Here is a 27762-nt window from a genome sequence, read left to right on the forward strand (position 1 = left end):
CCCCTTTTACTTAAAAATGCTTATGTTATAATCATTGTCAGAAGGTTTCAATGTTTCAAGCTGTTCAATGAAATCAACAGGAAGGTTCTCTTGAAAATGCTGGAAGAAGACATTTTAAAACGCATGGGCTTTTAAAAGCTGGAAACAACTCGGCACAAAACCCTAGGTTTCTAGCAGACCAAGATCGGTGCTCCTAAAGCACCATGTGCAAACAGGTACTCTAAATCTAACAGCGCCAAAAAAATTACCTCATAGCCTCTAGAACTATTCTGTATTCCATAATGGGGTGTGCCGGGATCTGGGCAACTGTTGTGAGCAGGATCTGCAATTGAAAACGGAAGTGAGTAGGGAATTCATGAGCAGCCTGTTATGCAGGAATACGTTATTTAAGTCTCCCAGAGCACCTAACATACGATCAGTAAAAAAGAAAACTTACATTCTACAATACATAACACCAAAGGGAACAAAGTTTTTGGCCCCATTGAAATGTAGTTCTGGAGGTATCACTTGATTTTCTGTAAAGGGTTACCTTTTCTCTTTAGGAGTGAATGGCAAAGTGCTAAACTTAGGACAGTGGGAGTCCACTCCTTGCATAGTGTTTTTGTGCGCAAGGGAACCCAAAGGCTCCTTGCCGTACCCAAGCCTGTCATGCACAATGTCCACCATAATGATAGGCATTTTGCTAAGCTGTAGTAATTTCCAATGCACAGTATTTGTAACCTTATAATCCAGAAAAAAATAGGATCTTCTACTTCCTATTTCTAGCCTGATTTTACATTTCAATCCCAGGCAGCCACTTTAATCATGTTGTCAGTGGAATATATAATGGACTTATTTACAAAGCAAATCTTACAGGCTTCAGAACTCAGACAGATGAGAGCGTAACACATGACTTATATATAAAAAAGTGTACTTCAGCAATCAAGGGACTTTTAACTTCATCAGCAGTTTGACTGTGCATCTGCTAATGGGAAAATGAAACAATATCCCACCAACGGGGGGGGGGGGGGAATCTAGTGTGTGTGTAGGAACTGACTTACAGCTGCAGTGGCTGAATAAAAGTAGCAAGGAAAAATTAGACAGTGTCACCTTTGGGGAAGTGCTGTTTACAAAGGATCATTGTTACTCTAAAAACATCTCAGCTCAGATTATGAAATTCAAAATTGGATTTACTACCTCAGCATCCCATCTCCCCGGGATGGTAAATGTTCAAACATGGTTTTGTGGTTCAGTGCTGCCTACTAAAAGCAAATTACACGCACATACAGAAATACGATGCGGTGTAAAAAAAAATCCTGAACGGTACCATCTTGTGGGCTCCTCCAGAATGGTGCCCCCAGCAAAGCTCTACAGACACAATTAGGCAATAATTCCACCTATTGAAAAGTTGCTCTCTTTTTTAACTACTAGTAACTGGCTGATGTGCTTCCAGCAGCCACTGAAGGCAAGCTTTAGCAAATTGCCAGTGGCCTCAGCGGGCAACTGTGGTGGAAAGGTTTCAAGCACCAGGAAGTGACGTTGAAGGCTGAGGTAGGGAAAACCTGTGTCAGCTCCATGCGAGCATCAAACGTCCACACTAGGGCCAATCCTTCTCCCCACCCCTGTGTCCTGGTGCTTAAACAAAAAGAAGGGAACTCTGCCTCCTCTTTCAGTTGCCACAGAGTGACTTGCAAGCCAGTTCCCTTGGTGGACTCTCACTGGCTTTGACGGTGCTACTTTAATACAAGATATTCATTAACTCTCTAAACATCAAATGAAACCATGAAGTGTTAATACTGTTTCCCTTTCTTTTTAAAGACCTTAATGGTCTCAGTGATGTGCTAGTGAAGTTAAGAGCTCTACAGGAGATTAACATGGCTGCTAAAGCAGCCTTAAGGGTTGCAGCTGCTCAGGTGGAGAGGAAGAAAAATAAGATTCTTTTAACTGCGCAAAACTATTTCAAAAGGGGAAAAGATCAGTCGCAGAGTAGAATTATTACTTTAAATGGATGGTGCTCCATCGCCAGGATTTCCTTTAACCCGAGAGCACTGGATCAGTTTAGCACCACCAACATAAAAATCAAACTCTACCCGTAGGGACAAGGTCACCTAACTGTACAGGACTGAGTTACTTGTCATTAATGCTGCATTATTTGTGAGATGGAGAAGGCAGTGGAATTGCTCTGTCTTATTGTGAAAGCTGACTGACTTTTACCCTTACCAGGTGGGCAGACAAGAGAAGATGCGGGAGGCTGGGAAATTCCCAGCCTGGGAAATTACTGAGATGAAGAAAAACGATGGATGAAAAATGCCTGAAAGCAAAATTCTATGCTCTTGGATGAAAGGGGCTGTTTGGGAGAGGAGGGGACAAAGGAGTAAGCAACGTGAGAACTGAGCACAGTCCCCAAAAGAGAATATATTGTCCCAGTAAGGAAATTATAAAAGTTATCCTAGCATAAATGTTGAATGAATCAAGGAATCTGGAGTAAGGAAAAAGTAAATGGAAAATAAAACAGGGGGCTAGATTCAACAAAATAATTGCACAATGAGTCCCATTCTGTGGTTTTGTGTCAGGGAGCTTATTGGACAATGCATTAGAACAATTCCTTAAGCTGATCTTAATTAGAATGATTCCTTCTGTCTGCTTAGGAAGCACTTGATTTTTAAATATGAAGGCAATTGATATAGCTGCAGCAAAGCAAAAACCTCCCACAAAAATCCCATGCATCCCCACTGGGGTGAATCCTGACATCAATAGGGTATACAGTAGAAGCTCGGGTTGCGAACGTGATCCGTGCGGGAGGCATATTCGCAACCCGCAGAGCTGAGTCTGCGCACGCAAGGGTCACGATTCGGCGTTTCTGCACATGCGCAAAGCTCAATTTAGTGCTTCTGCGCATGTGCTGAAATCCAGAAGTAACCTGTTCCGGTACTTCCAGGTTCGGTGCAGTGCACAACCCGGAAATGCGCAACCTGAAGCATCTGTAACCCAAGGTATGACTGTACAGGTAATTTGCATTTGAATCATGTTGTCCTGATTCTTCAAAATGTGGAAAGTCTGCACTAAGAATCTCAACGGATCAGATGCATTTGATCTTATAAACTGCAGATTTATATGCCATTTTCTAAGCTTCAGCAAATCTTTATGAACACGGAGCTTTTTCCTGATTAAAAAAAATAGTACCTTTGATGCTCAAATGGCATCAAATTCACTTGGGCATGTTCCGTAACAAAAATTATACGGACGAACACACAACACACACACACACACACACACACACACACACACACTGTTTGGATCCACAGGTGATGAAAATAAACTTCTGTTCACGACCACCAGCATCCCATTGATTATCTATCATCCCATATCATTCCATCAGTCTTAAATTTTCAAGAGTGGATTGGGGGGTGGGTACAAGCAGGGAAGATGTGAGGAGGAGAGTGGGGAAACTTGGCTGATGACTGGAGGTCTGCTCACACTTCACTGGAATACACACACGCACACAGAGAGATTGTATTTCCAGCAGACTACCGGGGAGGTGAATTTATAAATGCAACGTTAAGAACATATGTCTTTTAGAAACTTATGGTGACCTTTTTACACACTCAAACTGCACATGATGTTAAACACATAAGTAGCAATCCCATTTTGTGCAATTTGAAATATCGGGGAAAGTCAGGGTGCGGTTCCCTCAAGACCACAGCATGTAACAAGGGCAGGTTTTAATTTTTCCCTCCCCAGGAGCAATCTCTATGACACCTCCCTGTGCAACAATTAATGTTAGCCAATGGAAGTCCCAACTCCCATGCAATCTACTGCATGAGTGCAGGGTGGTTTTGGGGGCAAATTTCACAGTTGCCTAAGCAATGCCTAACTGCCAAACCTTACAAAGTTGTGACGTTTTACTACAAGGTAGGCGAAAAACCAGGTGGCTAGAGCCAATCCGCCAAGTGGAAAAAATTCCTACAAGGCCCCTTGGGCAACCAACCAAGGTCCATAGCAAGGTCAAGTGGTGAGGCAAAGCCTAAAAGGGCGGGCCAAACCACGCCCACCAGCCCGCCAGATTGGCTGGCTGGAGTGTGTGACGCGGGCCCAGGACTCCCAATGACGCAGGGGCCCCGGCCACACCCCTCCTGCGGACGTGGGAAGCGATTCCCACTCACAACACCTCCCCTCTGGGAAGAGGATAGGCTTTCCCATCATCCCTTACCACTGGTCCTGCTAGCTAGGGATCATGGGAGTTGTAGGCCAAAAACATCTGGAGGGCCAAGTTTGCCTATGCCTGGATTAAACCTCAAGTTTATCCCATGCACAGCAGCTTCTCTCATTTTAGTTTATCTTCAACAGAGTAGGAAACATGTGTGAAGCAGCGCTTAGGCACAGCACAAATAAATAATTGTAGCAATTACCAATGCATGTTGGCTGAATTCCACTCCAACTGCCATCTGCTTGGCATATTCTCCTTGAAGATCCTATTAGTATCAAAGGTGGTCTGCACTGAAAAGACACTTCAGATCTGTAGGTGAAACTTTTGCCACTGAGTCGCCCCTCGGCTGGTGTACCAGGCTCTCCACAAAAGACAGCTATTACAGAAAAAGGGAACATGTTCAATAAAAGGCTTTAAAATGATGTATAGCATATGCATAGTGAAGGGGGGTTTTGTGTGTGTGTGTGTGTGTGTGTGTGTGTGTGTGTGTGTGTGTGAATACGAGTTAGCAGGCACCACACTGCTTATCCAATTTACATCGATTTTTGAATGCTAATTTATTGCTATCATCATTTGTTTGCAAGTATTGAATGCCCTGGTGTGCCATTAAACACCCCACAAAAGTGATATTAAATGAGATGCCTAATTTACAGATGAGGTACCTAGTATTGAGAGGACAGTATTGAGAAAGGGCTCCGGCTCCCTTGGCCTGAAAGCGAGATGAGCGCCACGACTCCATAGTCACATTTGACTGGACTTAACTGTCCAGGGGTCCTTTACCTAGTAAGGAGCACACAGAGCCTAAGAAGGGGCAGATTTGGTGGGGAACAGGAACAATGAGAAGGGTGCCAGTTGCATATAATGTGTGCATATGGAATACAGGAAGCCATTCCTGTGGGAGGACATTTCATGGGGCATATTATGGAATATGAAGCTACAAGTGAGCTGGTACTTTTCCCCCTTCTAACTTTGTAGCTGAATTATACTCAAACTACCCTTCTTCTTCATCTAAGTATGCTTCTGCAATAAGATTTTTTCCTCATAAGAATACGAAACGGAATAAAGAAAAGTCAAGACGAATTGGCTAAGTCAGGAGTATCAAATTATCCCAAATCAATGATAAGGCCTTTCCTTGGCTACTTGTTCTCCTTCTCTAATTTATCAATTTTTTTGCCACTGGGTAGTTTCATGCAACTTCTTTTTTCAAAAATCATTTTCAAATGTTTGATTTTTCAGTCTATGCAGGCTTGATATTGTATTGAAGGCGCATGAGGTCACCACCTATTTGGAAGCTAAGCAGGTCTGGGTCCAATCAGTGCTTCGATGGATGACCATCTGCGTACCAGGAATATGCCACCTTGGTTCCATGACAGAAGAAAAGTGGAATATAAATGGGAGACGAAAGAAAGAAAGAAAGAAAGAAAGAAAGAAAGAAAGAAAGAAAGAAAGAAGGAAAGAAGGAAAGTCTTCTTGGTTCCTTGTTTCCCAGAGTATCTTTTCAGAACATGGACCAATATGTGTTCAGAAGCTCTTGTTTTTTGAAGGCACCATATCTGTGTTACTTGCTCGTGTTCTATGCACTTTAAGAATGTGCTAAAAATTCATTGCTCAAGGACTACCTCCAAGCCTAGTCACATTTAAAGCAATGGTCAAGGGTTATACGTCTGTAAACACAATTCCAAGCTAGCTATTAAGTCATAATCAATGAAACAACAATAAGACAGCAAATGGATGCTCTATCAAGAAATGTTTAAATTTTCCATAGGAGTAAGCACTTGGGAGATTCAGAATTTAAAAGAAAGGAAAAGCTATGAGCAATGCTGTCAGAGGCAAAAAATGCATGTCAATATTTTCAATATTACATTACTTATTGTGGCATTTCAGAAGCACAAGTATTGCTTGAATTTCCAGTGCCTGGTTGTTGTGCAAAGCAGCATGAGTGCTGCCACCCTACAGCTAATCTTGATCCCCCATACAACAATATGATGATCATGACGACAACATCATCATCATTTTAATTATACTCTGTCCATCTGGCTGTATTTTCCCCCAGCCCAGAACATTCAGTTTCTGGTCCTACATGACAGCATCTCATAGTTCTCCCAAACATGACTATTGCACCATGATTTTTATTTTATTTTATCAACAATTTAATCTTAGTAAACTTACGCAGGCACTGTGGGATCTCTCCCCTCCACTCTCCTCGCCCTTCACATGACAGGATAGCAGAATTGGAAAGGTGATACCCATCAGCACAACTGTAACTTAGACTTGATCCCCAGTGGAAATCGGAGCCTTCTAATTTTCCATATACCACCTGGGGTGGTGGTCCACATGTGATAGCTAAAGAAAACAAAAAAGAAAAGATTTTTATCGGGGGTGGAATGTAAAAACTGAACAAGATATCTTTATAAGCCTTTGTCAACATGGTGCCACCCAGATATTTTGGACTACAACTCTTGTTTTATTCTACTTTTTTTCTGAGAACGGTTAAGCTGAGAATCTGTAACTTGAATTTTTGTCAGCTAATTAAAGCCCAAACCTTTGCAGATGGGTTTAGTCTGGTTCCAGGTGCCATCTTTCGTACAGCGTATGGTGGATGCACCAACAGGTTCCATTAGGTACCCTGGGTTGCATTGATAGGTGACCGTCTTATTAAAGGTGAAATCCCTTCCAAAATGGATGCCATTTGACAATTCACCTGGATCTCCACAACTGATCACTAGGGTTAGAACACAAAGAGGAAACATGTTTTATTTTAAAATATAAAAATAAAAAAACTATATCTTGCATAAGTGCACATGCAGAAACAGATATAACAACAGACATCACCTAGGGATCTGTATGCAAGTTTACGTTTATATTCAGGAAGCCCTTGGTGAACCCCAATGTGACTCCTAAACCAATAAAGTTTTAAAAATGCATTTTTCTGTGTATGTCTACGGCGAAGTGGAGGCATGTGATCCTGAAGCGCAAATATAATCAGGGGCTTCTAACAGTGCATAGAAGCGTAGAAGAAATGTTACTGGATTAGGAGATGTTCTGATCCTCAAAAACGAGTTGTGCTCACAAACTGAAGAAGCCCCCTGTTGCCCAAATCTATGTAAATATTGCACAAACACACCTGTACAAACTCTAAGTCACATTTCCTGCATTATTATACATTTTGGGAGTTCTACTGCATGCATTTTTCTGATTTACTCTGTAGGTAACACGTCCCCCATTACACAGGCATACACTGTAAATCCCAAATCTGGATTGTTTCCAGTACAGACTGAAATAACAGAAAGGATAATTTTATAAAACTGCTGTTACTCAGATTATAAAACTGCTGTTCCTCAGAAGCCATGTTGCTTAATGATAAAAGACTAAACAGTGCCAACAAAGAAAAATTTTGATTGGTATGTGATTTAAGCATTCATAGATGTATACTGCATTGAGTCAAAACGGTAATTCACTCAATTTACTTTCATGTATGTTGTTGCAAAAAACGTTACCGGTAGGACCAAGAAATTTCTCTGCAGGGCAGCCATATAGGTGTGCTTGCAGAAAAATAAGCCTTACAGCACAATCATATTATGCATGTTTACTTGGGAGTATGTCCCAGAATGTCAGCATAGTTTACTCACTGCAAATATAAGGGTGAGGTAACCTATGGTTGCGAAGTTAAACAAACTTGCTTGGAAGTAAGCTTCAATCTCAATGGGATTTTCTTTCGAACAAACATACTTAGGACCAGGCTCCATATGAGGAGATGAATAAGTGTATAATTTACTGTGCCCTCCTTTTTTGAAGAAAACACTTTTCTTCCTTCTACAAGGATAGCACATCTATTTTCAGTCTTTAAGCATATTGTTAACAGGGCGTCAGTTCCCAACCTGTGCAGTCTGGGGCAGAGCCAGTCCATGTCCCGTTGGCCGTACAGTGTCGCGTAGTTAGTCCTGAAGTCTTGTAACCTTCCCAACAGGCATAAATGACTGAGCTAGAAAATGAAATTCCGTCATTGAAGACTATCTTGCCATTGGCTGGTGTCCCAGGATTGCCACAAGATACAGCTGTCAAAAGTGGGGAAGACAGGGAAAGCAAAATAAAGTAAATTTGATTTCTCCTTTAAAATGACGCAGGACAAACCCTGGGAAACCAAAGCTTTTCAGTTGTTTAGTTTGTGGTGAAGTTATCAAAATATGCATGCCCTATATTGGGCTTATCTTACCGTTCTACTTCATTATTGGCAGAAGGTAACAATATATCCCTTTTGCATGCATTAGTAAAAATGGGGCACGAAGAGAGAGGGGGAGAAATAATTGAAGGTGGGAGGTAGTCAAAGCACTGGGATGTTTGTTCAGAGACATCTCCTCTTTTTAAAGATGTAGTCTTAAATATGCATTGAGAGAACTTGCACCAATTTGCCCCCAGAAATGGATGGGGTGATTTTACAAGGTGAAACCAGTGGTTAGTGTTCACATGCTAGGTTTTTGCACAACTGAATTCTCCATTAAAGGGGGAATTCACTTTCCTTGCAGTATTCCTTGAGATTATCTGTTTCAGTTAGACAGCAGCTTGCCTTTCACACAGTCTCACTCCTAATATAATTTGCTCATAAAGGTTACAGCTCCAGCCTATTGTATTGAAAACAGGCTCAAGTACGGTTCCCTGCAAATGGTTTTGCTGTGAGGGAAGGAAAGTGAAGATTCGTTCTGTTTCTTGCGATTACAGTTGGCTAAACCTGAGTCATGTCAGGTAAGACTGAGCCAAAAAGGGGCCCCAGCTAAGGTCCTTGAGTGGGATTTTTGATAAATCAGCTTTTCTGTTAAGAGCTTGAGGGTTCAGAAGATTAAATTAACTCAGTCTCCAGGTGGATATTAGACTGGAGGAACCACATTGGTAGCAACAGCAATAAAGATATCTGTGTAAGGGAAGAAACCCCTCTTTTGGTGCAAATTGCACATGTATGTGCATGCAGTCACAAATACAATTTGAGCCAATAGGTCACTATCAGTTTAGTCCCAGTTCAGGTATTTAACTATACTGGCATTTTTCACATCATTCTCCAATCAGATTTTTTAAATAAAAAAAAAATACTTCCTAATATGAATGTAAAACGAAAGAGGGGAAAACCCAACCCACATTAGCTACAGTGTACAACCAGAGACTTTTCTATGTTCTCTTTCGAATTAGTTCATAGGATGCTCAAAATGCACTTTGTAGTAACTCATACAAAAACGCCCACAGAAACACTGGTATTTAAATGCACAACATCAATTCTATATATGAAAGAACGGTGAAATGTTCTGCTGGTGAAAAACAAGCTGTAAGCTGTGGGAAGATGGATTACTGGCTAGAAAGGAGAACAGGTGCTTATAATAAATTAAAATAGGAGAGGTTCATAATCACTTGTGTATGTGACCTGTGTGTGTACTGAGGTGGTTTTTGGTTTTTTTTGGCAGGGAGAAGAAAGGTGAATGAAGGACAAAATGTGAATCCAGACCAAAACTTGCCTGTAGCTCTTATTCTTAACTTATGATACATGCAGGCCTTCTTGGATTCTGTTTCACTTTCCTGAGGCAAATGCCTTCCCCACATTGCCTGTGAGCTTAGGCAAGACAATAAACTTTTCATTAAACCACGGGTGAGTAATTGGCAGCCTGTAGCCACATCCAGCTTGGAACAATGTCTTTTAAGATATTGTGAGACTATTGGTTGTGTTTTCTTTTTCCTAGCCCTAATGGATGGTACTTAAGAGAATGTGGTAGACTTCTTTCCATCAGAAAGTTTACATCAGATTCACATTACAGCAAAGTTCTGCTATAAGTATGATCAACTTAGAGATAAACAGTTTCAAATCCACAACAGTAATGATGATTAGCAGACCACCATACTTCCATTATTTTGTTTTACTTCCATACTTTTTAAAGACTGTTGCACATTTTGCTACAATATTGTTTATATAGTATTGTATTAAAGGTAAAAAAAAATGGTAAAGCACCCCTGGATGGTTAGGTCCAGTCAAAGGCGACTATGGGGTGTGGCACTCATCTCGCTTTCAGGCTGAGGGAGCCAGCTTTTGTCTGCAGACAGCTTTCTGGACCATGTGACCAGCATGACTAAACTGCTTCTGGTGCAATGAGACACTGTGACGAAACCAGAGCGCACGGAAATGCCGTTTACCTTCCCGCCACAGCGGTACCTATTTATCTACTTGCACTTTGACGTGCTTTCAAACTGCTAGGTTGGCAGGAGCTGGGACAGAGCAATGGGAGCTCATTCCGTCATGGGGATTCGAACCGCCGACCTTCTGATTGGCAAGCCCAAGAGGCTCAGTCGTTTAGACCACAGCGCCACCCGCACCTTGTATTAACAGGTGTGGGACTAATAAAAGAGAGTGGTAAACCTGATCAGTTCTATTAAGAACCAAGATTGAAATAAAGCAAGTAGTTAAATGTACTTTCAAGCACAAACAATAGCTCCAAGAACACCAAGTATCATATTTATGGAAATGTAGCTATACAGTTGCAATTACATAAGTTGAATCTGATACTGACCTTCACATACTGGCTGCAAGCCAGACCAAGATCCATTAAGGAGGCATGTTCTTTCTGGGGAACCTCTCAGCTGATAACCCATTTCGCAGGAAAAACGTAGCAGGCTTTTTATCTTGAACTCATCCCCAAGTCTGGACCCATGGGATGGCACTCCAGGATCATCACAATATCCCGGGTTGTTTCCTGTAAATGCAAAGTATCAAAAGGGTCATTATCAGGAGGCGTCAGCACGGTTTAGTGTCAATCAGCTAACGACCAGCCAGGCATCAGCTCCACTTCAAATTCTGTGTTTCTTTGAGGTGTGCCCCAAAGGCACGTTACAAAACACAAGGCGTCAAACAAATATTCTTGCCCAAGAGCCACAGTAGGCCGAGTCTGCCTACCAAATACAGGTTTGATCAACAGAGACATAACGATAATTTAAGTTAACAAGGTCTATATCACAGTGAATATAATCAGAGAAGAGCTGAAAATTCCATGTCAGAACTCTTCTGCTCAAGATGCTGGGTTAGAAAGAAGGTGTGCCTGCCCAGAACCTTTTTCCTATGTAGGAAAAGTGCATGTAGAATGTGTTTTTGCTTTTGTTTAAAAGCCAGACTAATTATATGCACAAATAGATATATTAAACCTATAATACCTAGACAAGAGTCAAGTCCCATTTGGTACTATATTTCTACAGTAAAAAGGTAAAGGTACCCCTGCCCGTACAGGCCAGTCTTGACAGACTCTAGGGTTGTGCGCCCATCTCACTCAAGAGGAGTGCTCAAGGGACTGAATCTATCTCAGCACCTACTTTTGTCCTATTATCACAGTACCATCGAGAGCGTCTTAACCTATAGTATATTATCGTGGTATGGGAGCAGCTCTGAAACGGATAAAAAAGCTTTACAGAGAATAATTAAAATTGCCCAGAATGTTATTGGGCTCCAACTACCAACCCTGGATGAGATCTTCACGTCTCGCACTTTGAAGAAGTCACACAATATCCTGAGAGATCCCACCCATCCTGCTCACAACTTCTTTGAACTGTTGCCTTCGGGCAGAAGATATAGGACAATGAAAACACGAACCACACGCCTTCTGAATAGTTTCTATCCAAGAGCTCTGATTGCATTAAATAATGATCTCAGGGCCAGTTGCAAGAAATAGCAAGCAGGGAGTAGGAAGGAATGAGATAGGTTTTAGGTTATGTTAGGCCTTTAATAGGTTATGTTATATTCTGGATTATGTTATGTTTTTATAGATTATGTCTGAATAGGATGAGAGTGTTGGAGATACGTGCAAATGTGTATGTGAACCCGGTCTTTGGGTGGGTGTTTGATTTTCGTTGTTGTGTATACTGTGTATATACGGACAATGACAATAAATTTATCTATCTATCTATCTATCTATCTATCTATCTATCTATCTATCTAAGAGGCCGGGGGCCAGCGCTGTCCGGAGACACTTCCGGGTCACGTGGCCAGTGTGACATCGCTGCTCTGGCAAGCCAGAGCCACACACGGAAACGCCATTTACCTTCCCGCTAGTAAGCGGTCCCTATTTATCTACTTGCACCCGGGAGTGCTTTCGAACTGCTAGGTTGGCAGGCACTGGGACTGAACAACGGGAGCGCACCCCGCCGCGGGGATTAGAACCGCCGACCTTTCGATCAGCAAGCCCTAGGCGCTGAGGCTTTTACCCACATCGCCACCCGCATCCCTATTTCTACAGTATCATTTTATAAATATTTGTATGCAGTTATATGCGCTGTTGTGTTGATTACATTAGGAAACCTGGAGTGTATATACCAGTAAATATAATAATGCATATATGAGAATCGCTTAAAAAAACAAAACCTAGCAGAGCCGGTAAACATACAATCCACTCATTGCTGAGATCATCTTCTCTCCTCATTCTTATGGCTTCATGAAGACCCCAAATGAACTGAAGAAAAATCATGTCCAACAGCAGCATGAAGGATACAAACATTAGTGATACTGTATGTCTGTACAGTGGTACCTCGCGTTACGTACTTAATGCGTTCCGGAGGTCTGCTCATAACAGGAAACCGCTCGTAACATGAGGCATGGTTTCTCTAACGGTGCCTCCTGCACTGTGACTTCCGCTCGCACCCCGGGGTAAAGGTTGTAACAAGGGGCAGAGCACGTAAGCCGCAGCATTCGTAAGGGGGATGGTACGTCACACGAGGTACCACTGTATACAAAAAGTGTACTTCACTTGATCTTCCAAAATCAGGGAGTATCTTTAGTATCTAAAGGCACTCCTAGTTATTGGCTACTGAGCCATATAAAGGTAAAGGTACCCCTGGCCGTTAGGTCCAGTCGCAGACGACTCTGTGGTTGTGCGCTCATCTCGCTCTATAGGCTGAGGGAGCCGGCATTTGTCCACAGACAGCTTCTGGGTCATGTGGCCAGCATGACTAAGCCACTTCTGGCGAACCAGAGCAGCACATGGAAACACCGTTTACCTTCCCGCTGGAGCAGTACCTATTTATCTACTTGCACTTGATGTGCTTTTGAACTGCTAGGTGGGCAGGAGCTGGGACCGAACAACGGGAGCTCACCCCGTTGCAGAGATTCGAAGTGCTGACCTTCTGATCGGCAAGCCTTAGGCGTCCCTACTGAGCCATATAACTCATTCTAAATGGATGCTGGGTTAAGGAAGAAACTTTGGAGACAACATGTATCCCTACAGACCATAGCAATAGATCATAGCAATAGACTCAGCAATAGATCATCTTTCAGATACAAAAAGGTGCTAAAAGAAATCACTGTTATAATGGGAGTGAACAGCTAACCAAAGAGCAACTGAGAGCATAAAATCTGACTTATTAAACTTCACTTGCATTAAAATCTGCTGCAAGGGAATAGTTTTAATAATTTCAGCTACAAGGTCACATTAAGTCAATGCTTTCAAAGGTACCTGAGCAGTGAGGGAGAGTTCCACTCCAGCGGCTGTTTTCTTGGCATGCTCTAGTAGAGTTTCCTATGAGAGTTCGACTTCCTGTACAAGAGTAGCGAACTATAGATCCATACGTAAATTTGTCCCCTGACAGAATTGCATTGGTTGGGACTCCAGGGTGCCCACAAGAAATTGCTACAGTGCGGAAAAGATAGGATTAGCATTTATAGCTGTTCATCTTCTGAAAGACAGCAATTGAGCCTTGTAAAGGTTTATAAATATAACATTACAATTCTGCACAATAAACATGCAGTTGTATGAATGAATCATTGCTGTTCGTTTCTCTTGGTGCCCTTTTCATCTGTTCTTCACAAACCTCGGAGTGCAGGAAACAAATTAATAGAGAAGCAGATTCGAACTGTGATGAAACAGATCTGCTACAAGTAGGCCCAGGCATGATATAGTTCTACAATTCTTCCTACCTGGGCCAAAATGACGTTCACAAAACCATTTTAAAATCTTAACTAAGCAAACTAAATCGAGGCCCATAGAAATCTGGGTCTTCAAAAGCAAGTAAACAAAAAGACTTAGTTTAAATTTGAGCTTGGGTAAGTTCTCAACCAGAGCTCTGGGTTTGAGAAGGAAAATTGTATGGAAAAAAACATCAGCTGTGTTGACCTTCTGTTCCTGGTAATGGCTGGTATACTATTGCACACAACAGTAGATACCTTGTTAAGGAAATTCTCCCGAGTGCAGAACAAAATTCAGCATACCGACATTGTTAAATCAATTATTTACATGCACTTCGGTGATAACTGATGCTTCCTGGCCTTCTGATGAAAAAAATAAAATAAAAATTCAGTTTGTTGCATACTTACGCAAACATTTGGGCAATGATCTGTCCCAAAAACCATTAGCTTTACAAGTCAGAGCAGACGATCCAAGAAGATAAAATCCTTTCTTGCAGTGGTACACCACAATGATTCCATACTTGAAAGACTCTGGGAAATTCTGCTGCCCATGGCGAACGGCATTTTCCACGAAGCCTGGATCTGAACAGTTCACCACTGAAATACAAGGTTTTTCACTACTGAATGGAAAAATTCATAGAAAATATTCATGGCATGCAATGTACAATTCAGTGCTACTTAAAGCTCAATACCACAGCCATTGATTAATGCCAAATACATTTGATTCGACATTTTGCTGGTAGATGGGTTTCCATAGTCAATCACTAAAGCTTTACATAATTGAAAATATGCAAAGAAATACACAATTTCTGTTAACTTGATGACTGCGGCGTTTTTATTTGGTGCAGAGTGTCGTGTGCATTAAAACAGCACATAAGTGGTATGATCCCTTACACTTTAGCACAGAGAAAGCTATGGTCGAAGTAAAGGTTTAAGACCCATAAATAGTAGTAGTGATGAGTGACAGACTAAAAGAGGAGAAAGGCTAAAACATTGATGATGTATTAGTTTAGATCAGGCATCCCCAACCTTCAGCCCTCCAGATGTTTTGGACTACAATTCCCATCATCCCTGACCACTAGTCTTGTTTGCTAGGGATCATGGAAGTTGTAGGCCAAAACATCTGGAAGGCCGCAGGTTGGGGATGCCTGGTTTAGATAAACAATGGTGAGGTTGGATGACATTGCAAATGATGTGGAGGGAGAAATGAGGGAAGCAGTAAGAAGCAGAGATAGGATAGTTGGGAGCACATGGACAAACTCATAGCAAACAGGGCAGGAAGAGGAAATAAAGCCGCACACTGAGAATCAGGAAGGTATTGAAGTATCAGCGACACAAGAATTAGGCACACTCAAGACCTACTGATTTCAGTGAGATACAAGTGTACACAGCAGTGCTTCGGATTTAGTACACCTGTGTGTAGAGTGGGCTACCTCACCTGGAAAGGAGGGCAAAAATGAAATAAAATGTGCATACATTTTGTGTGATATGCAAAAGTGTACTCTATTTTGTGAGTGGGGAGGAAGGCCCCCAAATAAACCAGGGACTGTACACAATAATATATCTAATAGACAGAGTGTCAAAAGGTGAATTTCCTCCCCATGGATATATTTTCATGCTAGAAAAGGATGCTTAAAGGCACAAGAGCCTTGCTTTCTTCCAATGCCCAACTCAAACCATCGAGAAAACCTCAAGCTGTAGGAGTTGTGAACCTGTTCATTCAAGGACTAGAAGCTTACAGCAGCAACTAAAAAAGTATCTGTTTCAGTCCTCTCTGTAATCAGTTAGAGCAAGCATTCAGATGTTTGGTCCAAAAACACCCCCAGTAAAATCTGATGACCAGAGACTTGTATAAGGCTACCTAGACCTGATTACTTTGCCACTGAGCTGAAATTCTGCAGAACATAAAAGGTGGAATCCTCAGCAACTGTCAGCTAACATGTAAAGAGGAAGGTGAAATCCTTTGTTTATTCGGTTACTCGTCTTTAGAAAAGAGGATTAAAATCCTGGAAACACTGTCTATAGAGATCATGGCACCGACAAACAAAGCAGAAAGGTGGTTTATGGCTTGATATTTGTCTCCATTTCCCCCCTCTCTCTAGAGAAGGTCCGAGTCTTTTAACACTTGACCTCTTTAGTCAGCAAATCAACACTGCTCTAGCAGTCACACACTGCTTATGGCTTGGCATACACACACACATAACTTCCCCAGTGAACTACCAGCTTCACCTTTTTGTGACTACGACTTGGTTTTTGGCTCATATTCATCTGGTAATTTTATCCCTATACCAGGGGGAACTCTCATAACATGACTGCGACTGTCAGGCTGCAATATGTAAACTTTTTCAACTGACTTGTTGAACTTAAGTTGTCAAATGAGAAAGCACGCCTCGGTTTAAGAACTGTTTTGGTTTGAGAACAGACTTCCGGAACGGATTAAGTTCGTAAACCGAGGTACCACTGTAAATGTCTTTTGCTCTGCGTTTAATTTCACTCGCCAGCTTTTAATTGTCATAACTGCAGATTGCAATTGACTTGCCAATTAAAGAAGCCCAGCTCTGGCTTTGTGGGTGGTTCCTACTCATACATAGAAATAGCCCACTATATTTAGTTTTGGGGAACTGGGGAACTTTCACATTCATCCCAAGCATACCTTGCCAACCCTGTCCTACACCTAAATTGAGTGAGGGGCCATAATCAGGAGAGAAGATACTCCTACAACAGTCTGAAATATACCTTTAATTCTAAGGGACAAAGCCCTTTTCTTTACATATACATATATATTTAAGGCTACCGGGGGGAAAGAATGAATGAATTGTGGCCTCAATTTAAGCTGCTTCAAATATAGAGCTGTACTAGCTGATTTCCCTGATTGCCCTTCACCCAAGGGACCCAGTTGTAAATCAAGGCAAGAGAGGAGGAGATTGCTTTCTCTCAATGACAGGTGCCAAGAGTTACATAGGAAATAAATGCAGGCAATCTGCATTTAGTCTGTTGAGAAATAAAGAAAGAAGGACGTTTAAATCTGCCCTGTTGACACTCGAACCTCATTTTGCATGGATTCAAACCCTTGATGCCAAAGTCAAATATCATTGTTCTTTTGAGCCTTGGTACCTGGTAAAACTCAGCACTGTTGCCCTTATGCTAAGGAATGGGGAAGCAAAGGAGTTGATCCTCACAAACCCTTCATATTTACCCATATTTAATCATTATCCACCACTATATCCCATCCCTATTTAAATACTTGTACAGACGGGAATTCTCTCTTATGAATGCATACTGAAAGTTAGCACTTGATGTGTCTATTTAGTTATCTGTGTATTATTTATTTTTATTAAAACATTTGTATACTGCAATTTCATTTTTTTAAAAAAATATCCAAATGGTTTGCAACAACTGGAAAACCCATAAAGATTAAAAATTACAGCTTATGAGCTAGGTATTATAGAAAATGTTTTCTGGATTGCATGCACCAGCTGGGTGGATTTTCTAACTTGCAATTACTGGTATGTGCCTGATTTTATACCTATATGAGGCTTGCTGTCTTTTATACAGGTTGCAAGGAACATGGTGCTACTACAAAAGAGTATTGTCTCCAAATATACACTACAGAGGCTTCCAGATGTGTGTTTACTGTGATATTAGTACTCCCCATGAATGCAAGTTTTACAATGCCCAAACAACACCATCGGCACCAAAATGCATCCCCAATTAAATCCAGATTTACAATTTCTGAGTAAAAAGAAAGCACATTATTGTGCATAAGCTATTTGTGATATCTCAGCAAGCTTTCTGCAAATTAAGCCCTCATCTGGAAAAACCCTATAATACACACAACAATTTTCTCTACTACACCAGACTACTAGACTTTGTGGAGGTATGCGCATGGCCCCAGCTCAGGGATGACATTTTAAATAACAACTCTGCTCTCTGAAATGTGCCATCCTGTCTTGAATTCACCCAGCAGCATTAAAGCTTAACTAAATAGCTAAATTTGTCAAAATTAGCAGCTTGTAGTTGCTTACTCAATGGAGGAAGTTTGACCTTGCTTAGCATTTCCCAATGACAATACTGTTTATATACAGTGGTACCTTGGTTCGTAATCCAAACAGTTCATTAACTAGGCTGTTTGTAACCCGAGGTACCACTGTACCAAATTAGCACATGTGCAATTATTATATTATTAATTAAATGGTGATGTCTGCCCACAATCTATAAGATGGCGATAGGTTGATGGGGGGCGGGGTGGGGCTGGATAGAAGTAGAAGCAGTAACAGCTTATTTTCAAATAGGTTAGACTTCTCCAAAAGAAATAATTCTTACAAATTTCCAAAATGAATGGAAAGGGTGGTAGGAAGGGTTCCAACTGCATCAGACTATCAAGGAAGAGCAGTTGTACATTTTTAAAAATAAAAAATCTTACCTCGGCATGTAGGTAAGGAGCTGCTCCACTGCCCATTGCTCCGGCACTGCGCTTGGGAGGCGCCCTGGAGCAAATATCCAGTATTGCAGGTGAAGTTCACAACATCATTCAGATTGAACTCACTGCCATTGGTCATTCCGTGAGCGGGGTTTCCAGGGTGGCCACACGTGATTGCTTTTGAAAGGAAACACAGAACAGATTGCAAGCTTTTGGGGAGGGCACGTCGAGAACATCAACGAGTTACGCACTCTGGTGCCTCGATCCAGAAAATATGTTGCGTGCGGAGGGGCTAAATGCACACACAGAACAACCCCATTTGCAATGGCTTCCCCATCAAGGAGGAATCAGGAAAATATTAATAGAATGGCTGCATCCAACTAAAGCGGAAGCTGATACACACAGGGACTCCATATGCGTGCACAAAGGGATCTAGATTACAATATAGCCTGCACTGATGGGCAAAATATTTAAGAAGACATAGCATTTTTAAAAACAAACAAATGAACAACTGGTAGTAATGAGCTCCTTTTGGATCAGACTGTATTGCCAAGGCTGAAATGTGAAAAATGGAAGTTAGCAGATCATGCCATTTTTTTTTGTTTTTGTTTTTACTGCCATAAATGGTGGTTGAACAAAAGTGATCAGAAATCCAATGTATTGATAGCTGATGTGTGATGGTTCCCTGCCCCGCCCCCAGGCAGAAAGCCAACTTGTAGGACTCGTTTGGGTGAAACTGATGAGACTCTATGTGGGCGCTGGACATATAACAACCTTAATTTTTATAATGGGAAAACAAAAAATGATAAACTATAGTGGTGGTTCTCCCTATCTGTGAGGGGTCACAAGGAGACAGCTATTAAGTCATCATCTAGCAAATACAGTTCACAAGAGATAAACACAGCCACAAGACTAAAGTTCAACATTGTCTTTCACTTCACCACAATCACCACTATCTATGTGATATAAATATGGTGCCAACACCATACTAGGTGCTATACAGAGCATATAAGCAGCATAGTTCCTACCTTGAGGGCATATTATTATCTGTCCCGGATGTTTGACACCCCCTGCCATTTCTACAGTTCCAAACAGGCAACAAAAACAAGAGCTTCTGGTTGCCTTCCATTGCTGGTGGGTTGTGTTGGGTTTGGTGGTTTACAAGTTGTGTAGATTTGGAAATCTAACAACTTTTCCTCCTTGTGCGTGTGGTTGTGCATCTCAAAGGGCTTATCCCCAGTACACTCCCCAGCATAGTAAGAGCTATTTTTTAAAGGAAATGAATTCTAAAAGTAGACTGTTTCTTAAAACTACTAGAAATTAGGAATGCTTTAAATATGTAACAAAACAACTCTGTCCAGCTGTCCAGGACAACAAGCAGATATGATAATGATATTTATATCCAGTTTTTTGTAGTGGTAAACTAGAAAACAGAGGTATATTGCCTTGCAATATGGAGGTTCCATCTTTAGCTTTCATAACTGATAGCTGCTGAGTGATCTGCACTCCTGAGTGATCTGAATTTGCCTAATACCATATTAAGGGTTTTGTTACCTGACATTTTCTTCACCATGAATCCTACAATTCAATGAGATGCCAGAAGAGATTATATGTGGTATGCTGTTGCAATGCAAAATTGAGGTTGTCTGTAAAAATTGCGGTAGTGAAGGACGCTTGTATTTAGATTATTGTCCTTTTCGGCAAATGCATATTCCACTCAGTCAGTTCCGGTTTACACCCCTCATTACTCTTGACAGATGCTGTTTTTTGTGATGCCTTCCAGAAACAAAAGGTCTCAGCCCTTGTGTCTCGTCTTACCACATCATCATTATTGTTGTCACACATTGCCAACCTCTTGACAGATCAACACTCTGCAATTGTTGTGTTTGCAAGTAAAGGCATATCAGAAAAATATGGCAACTGCAATATTCTTCTGTTCCCTTTATGCAACAGCTGCATATTATTTGCAATATTAAGGTGTTTACAAGACTGCCGTAACTGAGTTCAATGTGATAAAATTATTCAACAAGGCCTGGCTATAGCCAGGTTATGGCACCAGTAAAATGTGGTTATCAGTGTGATGTATTTGAAATGCAGTTGCACCATAGAAATCATACAATGACATGTTGACATCAGTAGTTTTATTTATAATCCTGTTCCTAACATGGAATGCCCTTTTTCTACAGTGGAACTGTAGGAAAGGAGCCATGGCACAAATACACTGAAACGTAGCTGGATTTGGACCTGGTTTACCTAAGCTTTTCAAGCTCAGGATAATTGTATCATTTACATTACTAGAAGAAGAAGAAGAAGAGTTTGGATTTGATATCCCGCCTTTCACTCCCTTTAAGGAGTCTCAAAGCGGCTAACATTCTCCTTTCCCTTCCTCCCCCACAACAAACACTCTGTGAGGTGAGTGGGGCTGAGAGACTTCAAAGAAGTATGACTGGCCCAAGGTCACCCAGCAGCTGCATGTGGAGGAGCGGAGACGCGAACCCGGTTACCCAGATTACGTGACTACAGCTCTTAACCACTACACCAAACTGGCTCCAGGTAAGAACACACCTGTTCCAACAGTTTTACATGTTTGTCTCCAAGATTCTAAAACCAACACTTATATGGTTATTGGTTTAGTTTCTCAAATATCATCAAGAAGCTTAATATTTAGCCTTCCTGGCTTATACACAAAATGAGGAACATATGCACTGGTAAACTAAAACATATTTTACTGAATTAACTACTTTTTTAAAAAAAGAATGCACTGACATACATAAAAATGACACAAAATCATGAAAATAGTTCAACAGTTTTTAAAAGAGCAAGATAGCAAGTTTAAATCACACTCTAGTCTTAAAATATAACAGCATATAAATAATATATTGTATTATTTATATGATGTTAACCGTTCTGAGCCCGGCTCTGGCCGGGGAGGGCGCGGTAGAAATATATTTTTTTAATTATTATTAAAATGTCTATCATTCAAACCTATTATAGTTCTATGATATAATCCTGCTATGGTAGTCTCTAAACCAATGATGAACATTGCATGTCTTTACAAGACATTAAAAAGTATAGAGCTCTGAGTACTTAGCATACATTATTCCAGCAAGCCATACAACGAACACATAAGGCAGGTTAGTGCTATGAACCCTACACTATGACGGGCATGGTGTGCGTCGCCCATTAAGTGTATGTGCAAGCCATCTTCTAGCTCATAGTTCCCGCTCTAGGTTTTCCAAAAAAACAACAACCCTGTCCAATTCTCGTAAGACATTTTGGAATTATGGTAATAGGTACATTTAGCAGCCCAATCACATGCTGCTGACTCTGCATTGCAGGAGAGCACAGGAACCGACATCAGGGTTGAGACTTCAGGCCACATGCTTGGGCAAGAGGCTGATGATACTGCTTCGAAGTCCGGTGCTGAAGCAGCAGCATCAACCAATACTATCATGCAAAGCTGAGCTTGGATTTGTGCTGTGTACACCCACTCCCATTTACTGTACTCTGAATCCCAGTGCACTCCCTGTCACGAATTCTCCGTGGCGCTTTAGCAGAAATGCTCAGAGTTCCAGGTACTTCAGTGCAGTGCAGTATATTTATTGTGAGCTATATATTTACAAATATATACAACAATCTGCAGACTATAACACACAAGCAGTTCATACAGTCAAACAGAGTAACTGGCTGCACCTTAAGGCAAATAGGAAGACCTCTCTCTCTCTCTCTCTTTCTCTGACCACACTCTTCTACACCACCCACTTACTGCTGGAGAGGTTTCCCCTTTAAACCGATGACAGCCAATCAACTGGCAGCACATTACTGCTGAGTCTTTCTGACCCAGCACTTCAATAGAAATTATTGCAGGCTGATTGCATCAGCCAGTTGCATCAGCTAGCAAACTCAAGCCTGCAGACTTACTATCTCACACAGCATTCTGTGAATCCCAACCCTCCCACCACTGGGTTGGGAAGCAGTGTACCTGTTAATCACAAACCACACCTGTCCTGTTGCTTCTATTAAATACTTCATTTTGATGTGTGTGTCCCCCAACCAACTGCAATCTGAATTCGGGGAAGGGGGACACACCCAGCTGCATTTTAAGGCAGTTATGTGTACACATCCTTTTCTACCAGCTATTATTAATCATTCTTACCCATCTAAGAGCTGATCAGCTTGCTATTACTTAGAGAAGAATAGATCCCTGGGAAAGGTGGTACTTACAGACACAAACTGGTGTTTGCCCAGACCATTTGTGGTCTTGCAAGCATATCCGAACAGACGTGCCAACAAGTCGAAAACCAGGGTTACATTGGTAAACCACAGTGTCACGATAACTGAAGCCGTCTCCACTAATGTGGCCATTTACAATAGGATCTGGAGAACCACAGTGTCCAGCTAGAATAAGAGGGTGGGAGGGAACAGAAGAAAAGAACACAAACTTCACTTTCAGCTCACATAGCAGTCAATCGTCAACAAGAATAATGTTAAACAAAAACATTGCCTTAAGCCCTCAGCACCCCGCGAGGTATATCTGCAAAACTGAAAAACATTGCTATTGATTCAATTGTCCTTTATTTACAGTCCACTCTTCAACAAACATGCTCTTATGAATTTATTAAAAAGCTGAAGCTTGGCCCCTTGGTGTAGATTGCAAGGCTGTTCTGCAACTGGCCGTGACAACGGTAGATGCACTTTCTTCCAGCTTGCAAATTAATTGAAAGAAATAATGCAGGCTTCTGCATGAGAGATTCCTCATGTTGAGGCGGCTGTGAAACTGCCCTATTCCCACATCTGTGCTGCTTGGGCAAAGTAGAAATTTGGGAAGCGGGGAGCGTAGACTGGTAAACACACACAGTGAACTGTGTGCACTGTCATATGTATCCTGATATTCAGCTCTATGGAAACAAAGGTACATTTGTTGATGCTAAGCCCAGATAATCCTATATTGATTTTTGTTGTTGTTGTTGTTCCTGCAGACGTGAAAATGAGAAGCTGAAACGCAACAGCTATTAATTGAAGTCAGATTTATTAAAACATAGGAGATCTCAGGCTGGCGGAAAGGTACTAACTTGGAACTTGCCATTATTATTTGTTTCTGAAGGAACCTTAACAGCCATGTGCATGTTCCATGTGATTCATTTCATTTACAGAGCATGTCACTTGGTGGATGTAATGATTTCCTGTCATTTTGAACCTAGTTAAATTAAACACCCTTACAGCTGACAAACTTAAGAAGCAAGGCAATAAAACACCAAATATATGTAATCTTCCAATCAAGCCAAATTAGCCCTAAGTATATTAAAGAGGCTGTTGGAAATCTATTTTTATAAACCGTGCTTTCAGGATTTTTTAGGGAGATAAAATGATGGACTGGTTCGATATTAGTTCACTGCAATAATTAAACATTTACACCAAAGCGACATACATGGACTAACCTCCCTTTTAAAAAGTTCCGTAAACATACACTGAGTGTTTAGGCCACACTATTCTGGAGGGGACACCAACACTCTGGAATACACACACACACACACACACACACACACACACACACACACACACACACATTTGTGGAGAGGGGGGTATATGTGGAGGGGACTGCAGTGAGAAGGTGAAATTGGAGGAAACCATTTTCTTATATTAGTAGATACTTCTGTTAGATCAAAAGCCACAAGCACAATGGCAGTGTTGGGCATCCTATAGGTGTTTGAAAGGAAAGCATGAAAAGACAGTAGAATGAGCTGGTGAATAATAAACATATTTTGGAAACTTTGCAATAGGGAATAGGGCGGAGAGCTGAAGTAAGGATACTTCCAAACTTCTCCTTATCTGAGTTTCTCACTGGCTTTTGGTGTTCCATGTTACATGGTCTTGGAACAGTTGCAACAAGTAACCCTCATTGTTCCACTTTTTATTTCTAAATGTTGCAAAGACTGCTTTGCATGTGCAGTTTCTCATAGTCTTCAATTCATTCATGTCTCTTCCACCCATTATTAATGCATTTATCCACATTGGTAAAACACTACAGAAAAGCAACTGGTGTGCAGAGTTAATTTTACATTGTGTTCTACCAAAGGGGGAAGTTGCATGTGTTCAGTATTAAAACACTGTATGTCAATCTAATCATTCATTTTTGTATCTTATTACATGAGTATGCATAATAGATTAGGGGGATAAGCTAGATAAGGTGAAATAGACTGGAAACATGGCACAGTACATTATTTCAGAAATTAAAATTTTCCTGGTAGACTACTTAATTCCTTAGAAATTACCCTAGTAGACCAGACTCCAGAAGAAGTTTTTGGTTCTGTGATTTCTTTCTGTGTATGCAAGGCAGCGAGAACTCACAACACAATTAAGGAATGTAATGGGAGACAGCCAGTCATTAGTTAAGTAGGGTAGGTACAGGGCAAGTATCAATGATGTCAGCTGTAGATCAGAAACATCTGGAGGGTCAAAAGCTTTGTGTGTGAAAATACCTGTGTTTATGCAAGGCTGCACCATAATAGTAATAATAATAATAATAATAATAATAATAATAATAATAATAATAATAAATGTAGGTCTTTCAAGACCGGTGTTATGTGGCCTCGGCGGCTGCTCCCAGTCACCAGTCTAGCAGCCACATTCTGGATTAGTTGTAGTTTCCGGGTCACCTTCAAAGGTAGCCCACACATAGAGTGCATTGCATTAGTCCAAGCAGGAGATAACTAGAGCATGCACCACTCTGGCGAGACAGTCCATGGGCAGGTAGGGTCTCAGCCTGCATACCAGATGGAACTTAAAGCAGGATCTACAGTGCATACCCTTATAGAGTTTATAGTGCATAATTGCTTTAAATATTAGGACTTCTGTTCCTTTATGCATGCATGAGGTAATAAAAAAATATTCCAGAACTTCTATTAGGATACAAAATGTTATAAAAATCACTTGACAAAATTCCAATTGACAGTAACAGACTATAGATTAATGCAAAGTCAGAACAGCATGCACAGACCCCATTGATTACAGGGCAATAGTGCATAGGACTGCACAAAATGTTTTGTATTAAAATGGTTGCAAATATGTACCTGAACACACACATATTAGCACTATTTCATAAAATAACTCTTAAGTGTATTGGCTGGGTATATATTGAGTAATGCTTGAATGTGCTCAGATTTCTCTCTCATTAAATTACTCACCACTGAAATCTAAACAACCACTTTGTGAGCTATACATTCAAACTGAAATGAGTGACAACTGCAATTAATTTTGAGGCAGAAAATATTAATATCAAAGCAGTAGGAGCAAGAGGTCTGACTCAAAAATCTAACTCCTGAGCTGTAACATGCTTATGATAATGACAAGTTCCTGATTTGTGAAGTTAAAATTGGAAACAAGCATTTGAACTGTGTGTGTGTGTGTGTGTGTGTGTGTGTGTATAATTTCAGTTTTCAATATAAAGAAATTCATCTTTGAATACGAATGGCTGCAGTTTTATTAATATGGATTTTAGAAGATGCCAACTTTAGTGATAGAAATAATTCATACCAAAAAAACACACCACCTTTTGCTCTGTATTCTTTGTTGACAGTATTTTGAAACCAGAAACAACATCAGTTCCTTGGGATTATGTTTTATCTGAGGTTTCCTGTTACTCTGTGAAAATATCATGTGCAGTGTTGGAGATCCTGTGATTGCTTTGTCCCTATATTCTACCTGGCTTTAAAACAGTCTCAATAAAGAATGTTTGAGGCCAATATGGAAAGAGTTTTTGCCTTCTAGCAGCAAGCAGGAAAAGAAAAGTTTACAGTGGGTGCTATACTATAAATTGAGATCCTTTCCAAGGATTCTGCTAAGAATGGAATTCTCAGATGTTTGAGTAATAAAGAAAGAATCCATCCACTTTAAATACCAACCTATAAGTATATTTCCTTCCACATGTGCTCAAGAAATCAGTGCCTCAAGCTGTAACACAAAGTTACCAATATGAACAATACCATTTACTGAAATTGTGTGAACTAAATTTACAAAACTAAACTCATATCCTTCACATGGCATTTGCCTTTTGGGGTTTTAGATTTCTGCTGCAATTTGTACTTACCGAGACACTGAGTTTCAGTGCCACTCCAAAGTCCATTCACTAGGCATTCACGTACATGAGAACCAACTAGGGTATAGCCAGTGTTGCAGGTGAATATTGCTGTGGCTCCATACACGGTCAGAGTTCCAATCTTATTACCATTTGGTGGAGATGGAAGACTGCCACAGGAAATAACTGAAAAGGGAAAATAAAGTACTTACAGTACAGCAGCAGCAAGAGGCTCTTAGAGAGGCCCAGAGAATACTACTACTACTTTAATAATAATTTATTATTTGTACCCCATCCATCTGACTGGCTTGCCCCAGAGAAACAAACCCACTCACACAACCACTCATTTCTCTTTAGCTTAGAGGCCACTTCCATTCCTCAAGACCCACGGAGCTCCAATACTTTGCACGGGAGTAAGAAAAGCAAGTGGTTCATGCCTACTGAATGTAAGTTCTCTAAGGCAATATCCAAATGTCTCAAATAGTTTGCTTGCTTTTTCCTACTTAATTCATTGATAGAGTGAGTGGGCTAGCTTTTACTCACACCCTCATAGTAAAGGTAAAGGGACCCCTGACCATTAGGTCCAGTCGTGACTGACTCTGGGGTTGTGGCGCTCATCTCACTTTATTGGCAAAGGGAGCCGGCGTACAGCTTCCGGGTCATGTGGCCAGCATGACTAAGCCGCTTCTGGTGAACCAGAGCAGCGCACAGAAATGTCGTTTATCTTCCCGCCGGAGTGGTACCTATTTATCTACTTGCACTTTGAGGTGCTTTCGAACTGCTAGGTTGGCAGGAGCTGGGACCGAGCAACGGGAGCTCACCCTGTCATGGGGATTCGAACCACCGACCTTCTGATCGGCAAGTCCTAGGCTCTGTGGTTTAACCCACAGCGCCACCCGCGTCCCCACACCCTCATACCCCCTTCTATATGTTCCATCCAGGCAATCCAGAAGCATTATCAGAGTTCAAACACACCTTCCGGCCAGACAAAAACACTCAAAGAGAATGCCAAGCAGGGCCAATAAACAAGCAATGCCTGAGGGCATGGACAGTCTTGCAAAGAGGCTTGGAAGACTATTTGGCCCCCAGGCCTGAGCTTCTTCACCCCTGCTTTACAGTAAGACCCAAGCAATTATGTACAAAGCTATTTGAAGAAAACACCTGGG

The 27762-nt window shown here is 41.2% G+C and overlaps 1 protein-coding gene across 3 annotated transcripts in view; it reads right to left on the reverse strand.

Moving 5' to 3' along the window:
- CSMD1 (CUB and Sushi multiple domains 1) overlaps window positions 1-27762 on the reverse strand; it is a 939172-nt gene that overhangs the window by 32985 nt on the left and 878425 nt on the right. For all 3 annotated transcript variants that reach the window (XM_077926388.1, XM_028722385.2, XM_077926389.1), the window contains 11 exons: window positions 26609-26782; window positions 22747-22920; window positions 18526-18699; window positions 14511-14699; window positions 13654-13827; window positions 10729-10911; window positions 8065-8241; window positions 6729-6908; window positions 6356-6529; window positions 4389-4562; window positions 249-322 (listed from right to left, as the gene is read on the reverse strand). In XM_077926388.1, coding sequence (XP_077782514.1) covers window positions 249-322; window positions 4389-4562; window positions 6356-6529; window positions 6729-6908; window positions 8065-8241; window positions 10729-10911; window positions 13654-13827; window positions 14511-14699; window positions 18526-18699; window positions 22747-22920; window positions 26609-26782 — 1847 coding nt within the window. The remainder of the gene's footprint in view (window positions 1-248; window positions 323-4388; window positions 4563-6355; window positions 6530-6728; window positions 6909-8064; window positions 8242-10728; window positions 10912-13653; window positions 13828-14510; window positions 14700-18525; window positions 18700-22746; window positions 22921-26608; window positions 26783-27762) is intronic.

The sequence above is a fragment of the Podarcis muralis genome, chromosome 3 (genome assembly GCF_964188315.1).
Source record: "Podarcis muralis chromosome 3, rPodMur119.hap1.1, whole genome shotgun sequence".
Taxonomy (NCBI): domain Eukaryota; kingdom Metazoa; phylum Chordata; class Lepidosauria; order Squamata; family Lacertidae; genus Podarcis; species Podarcis muralis.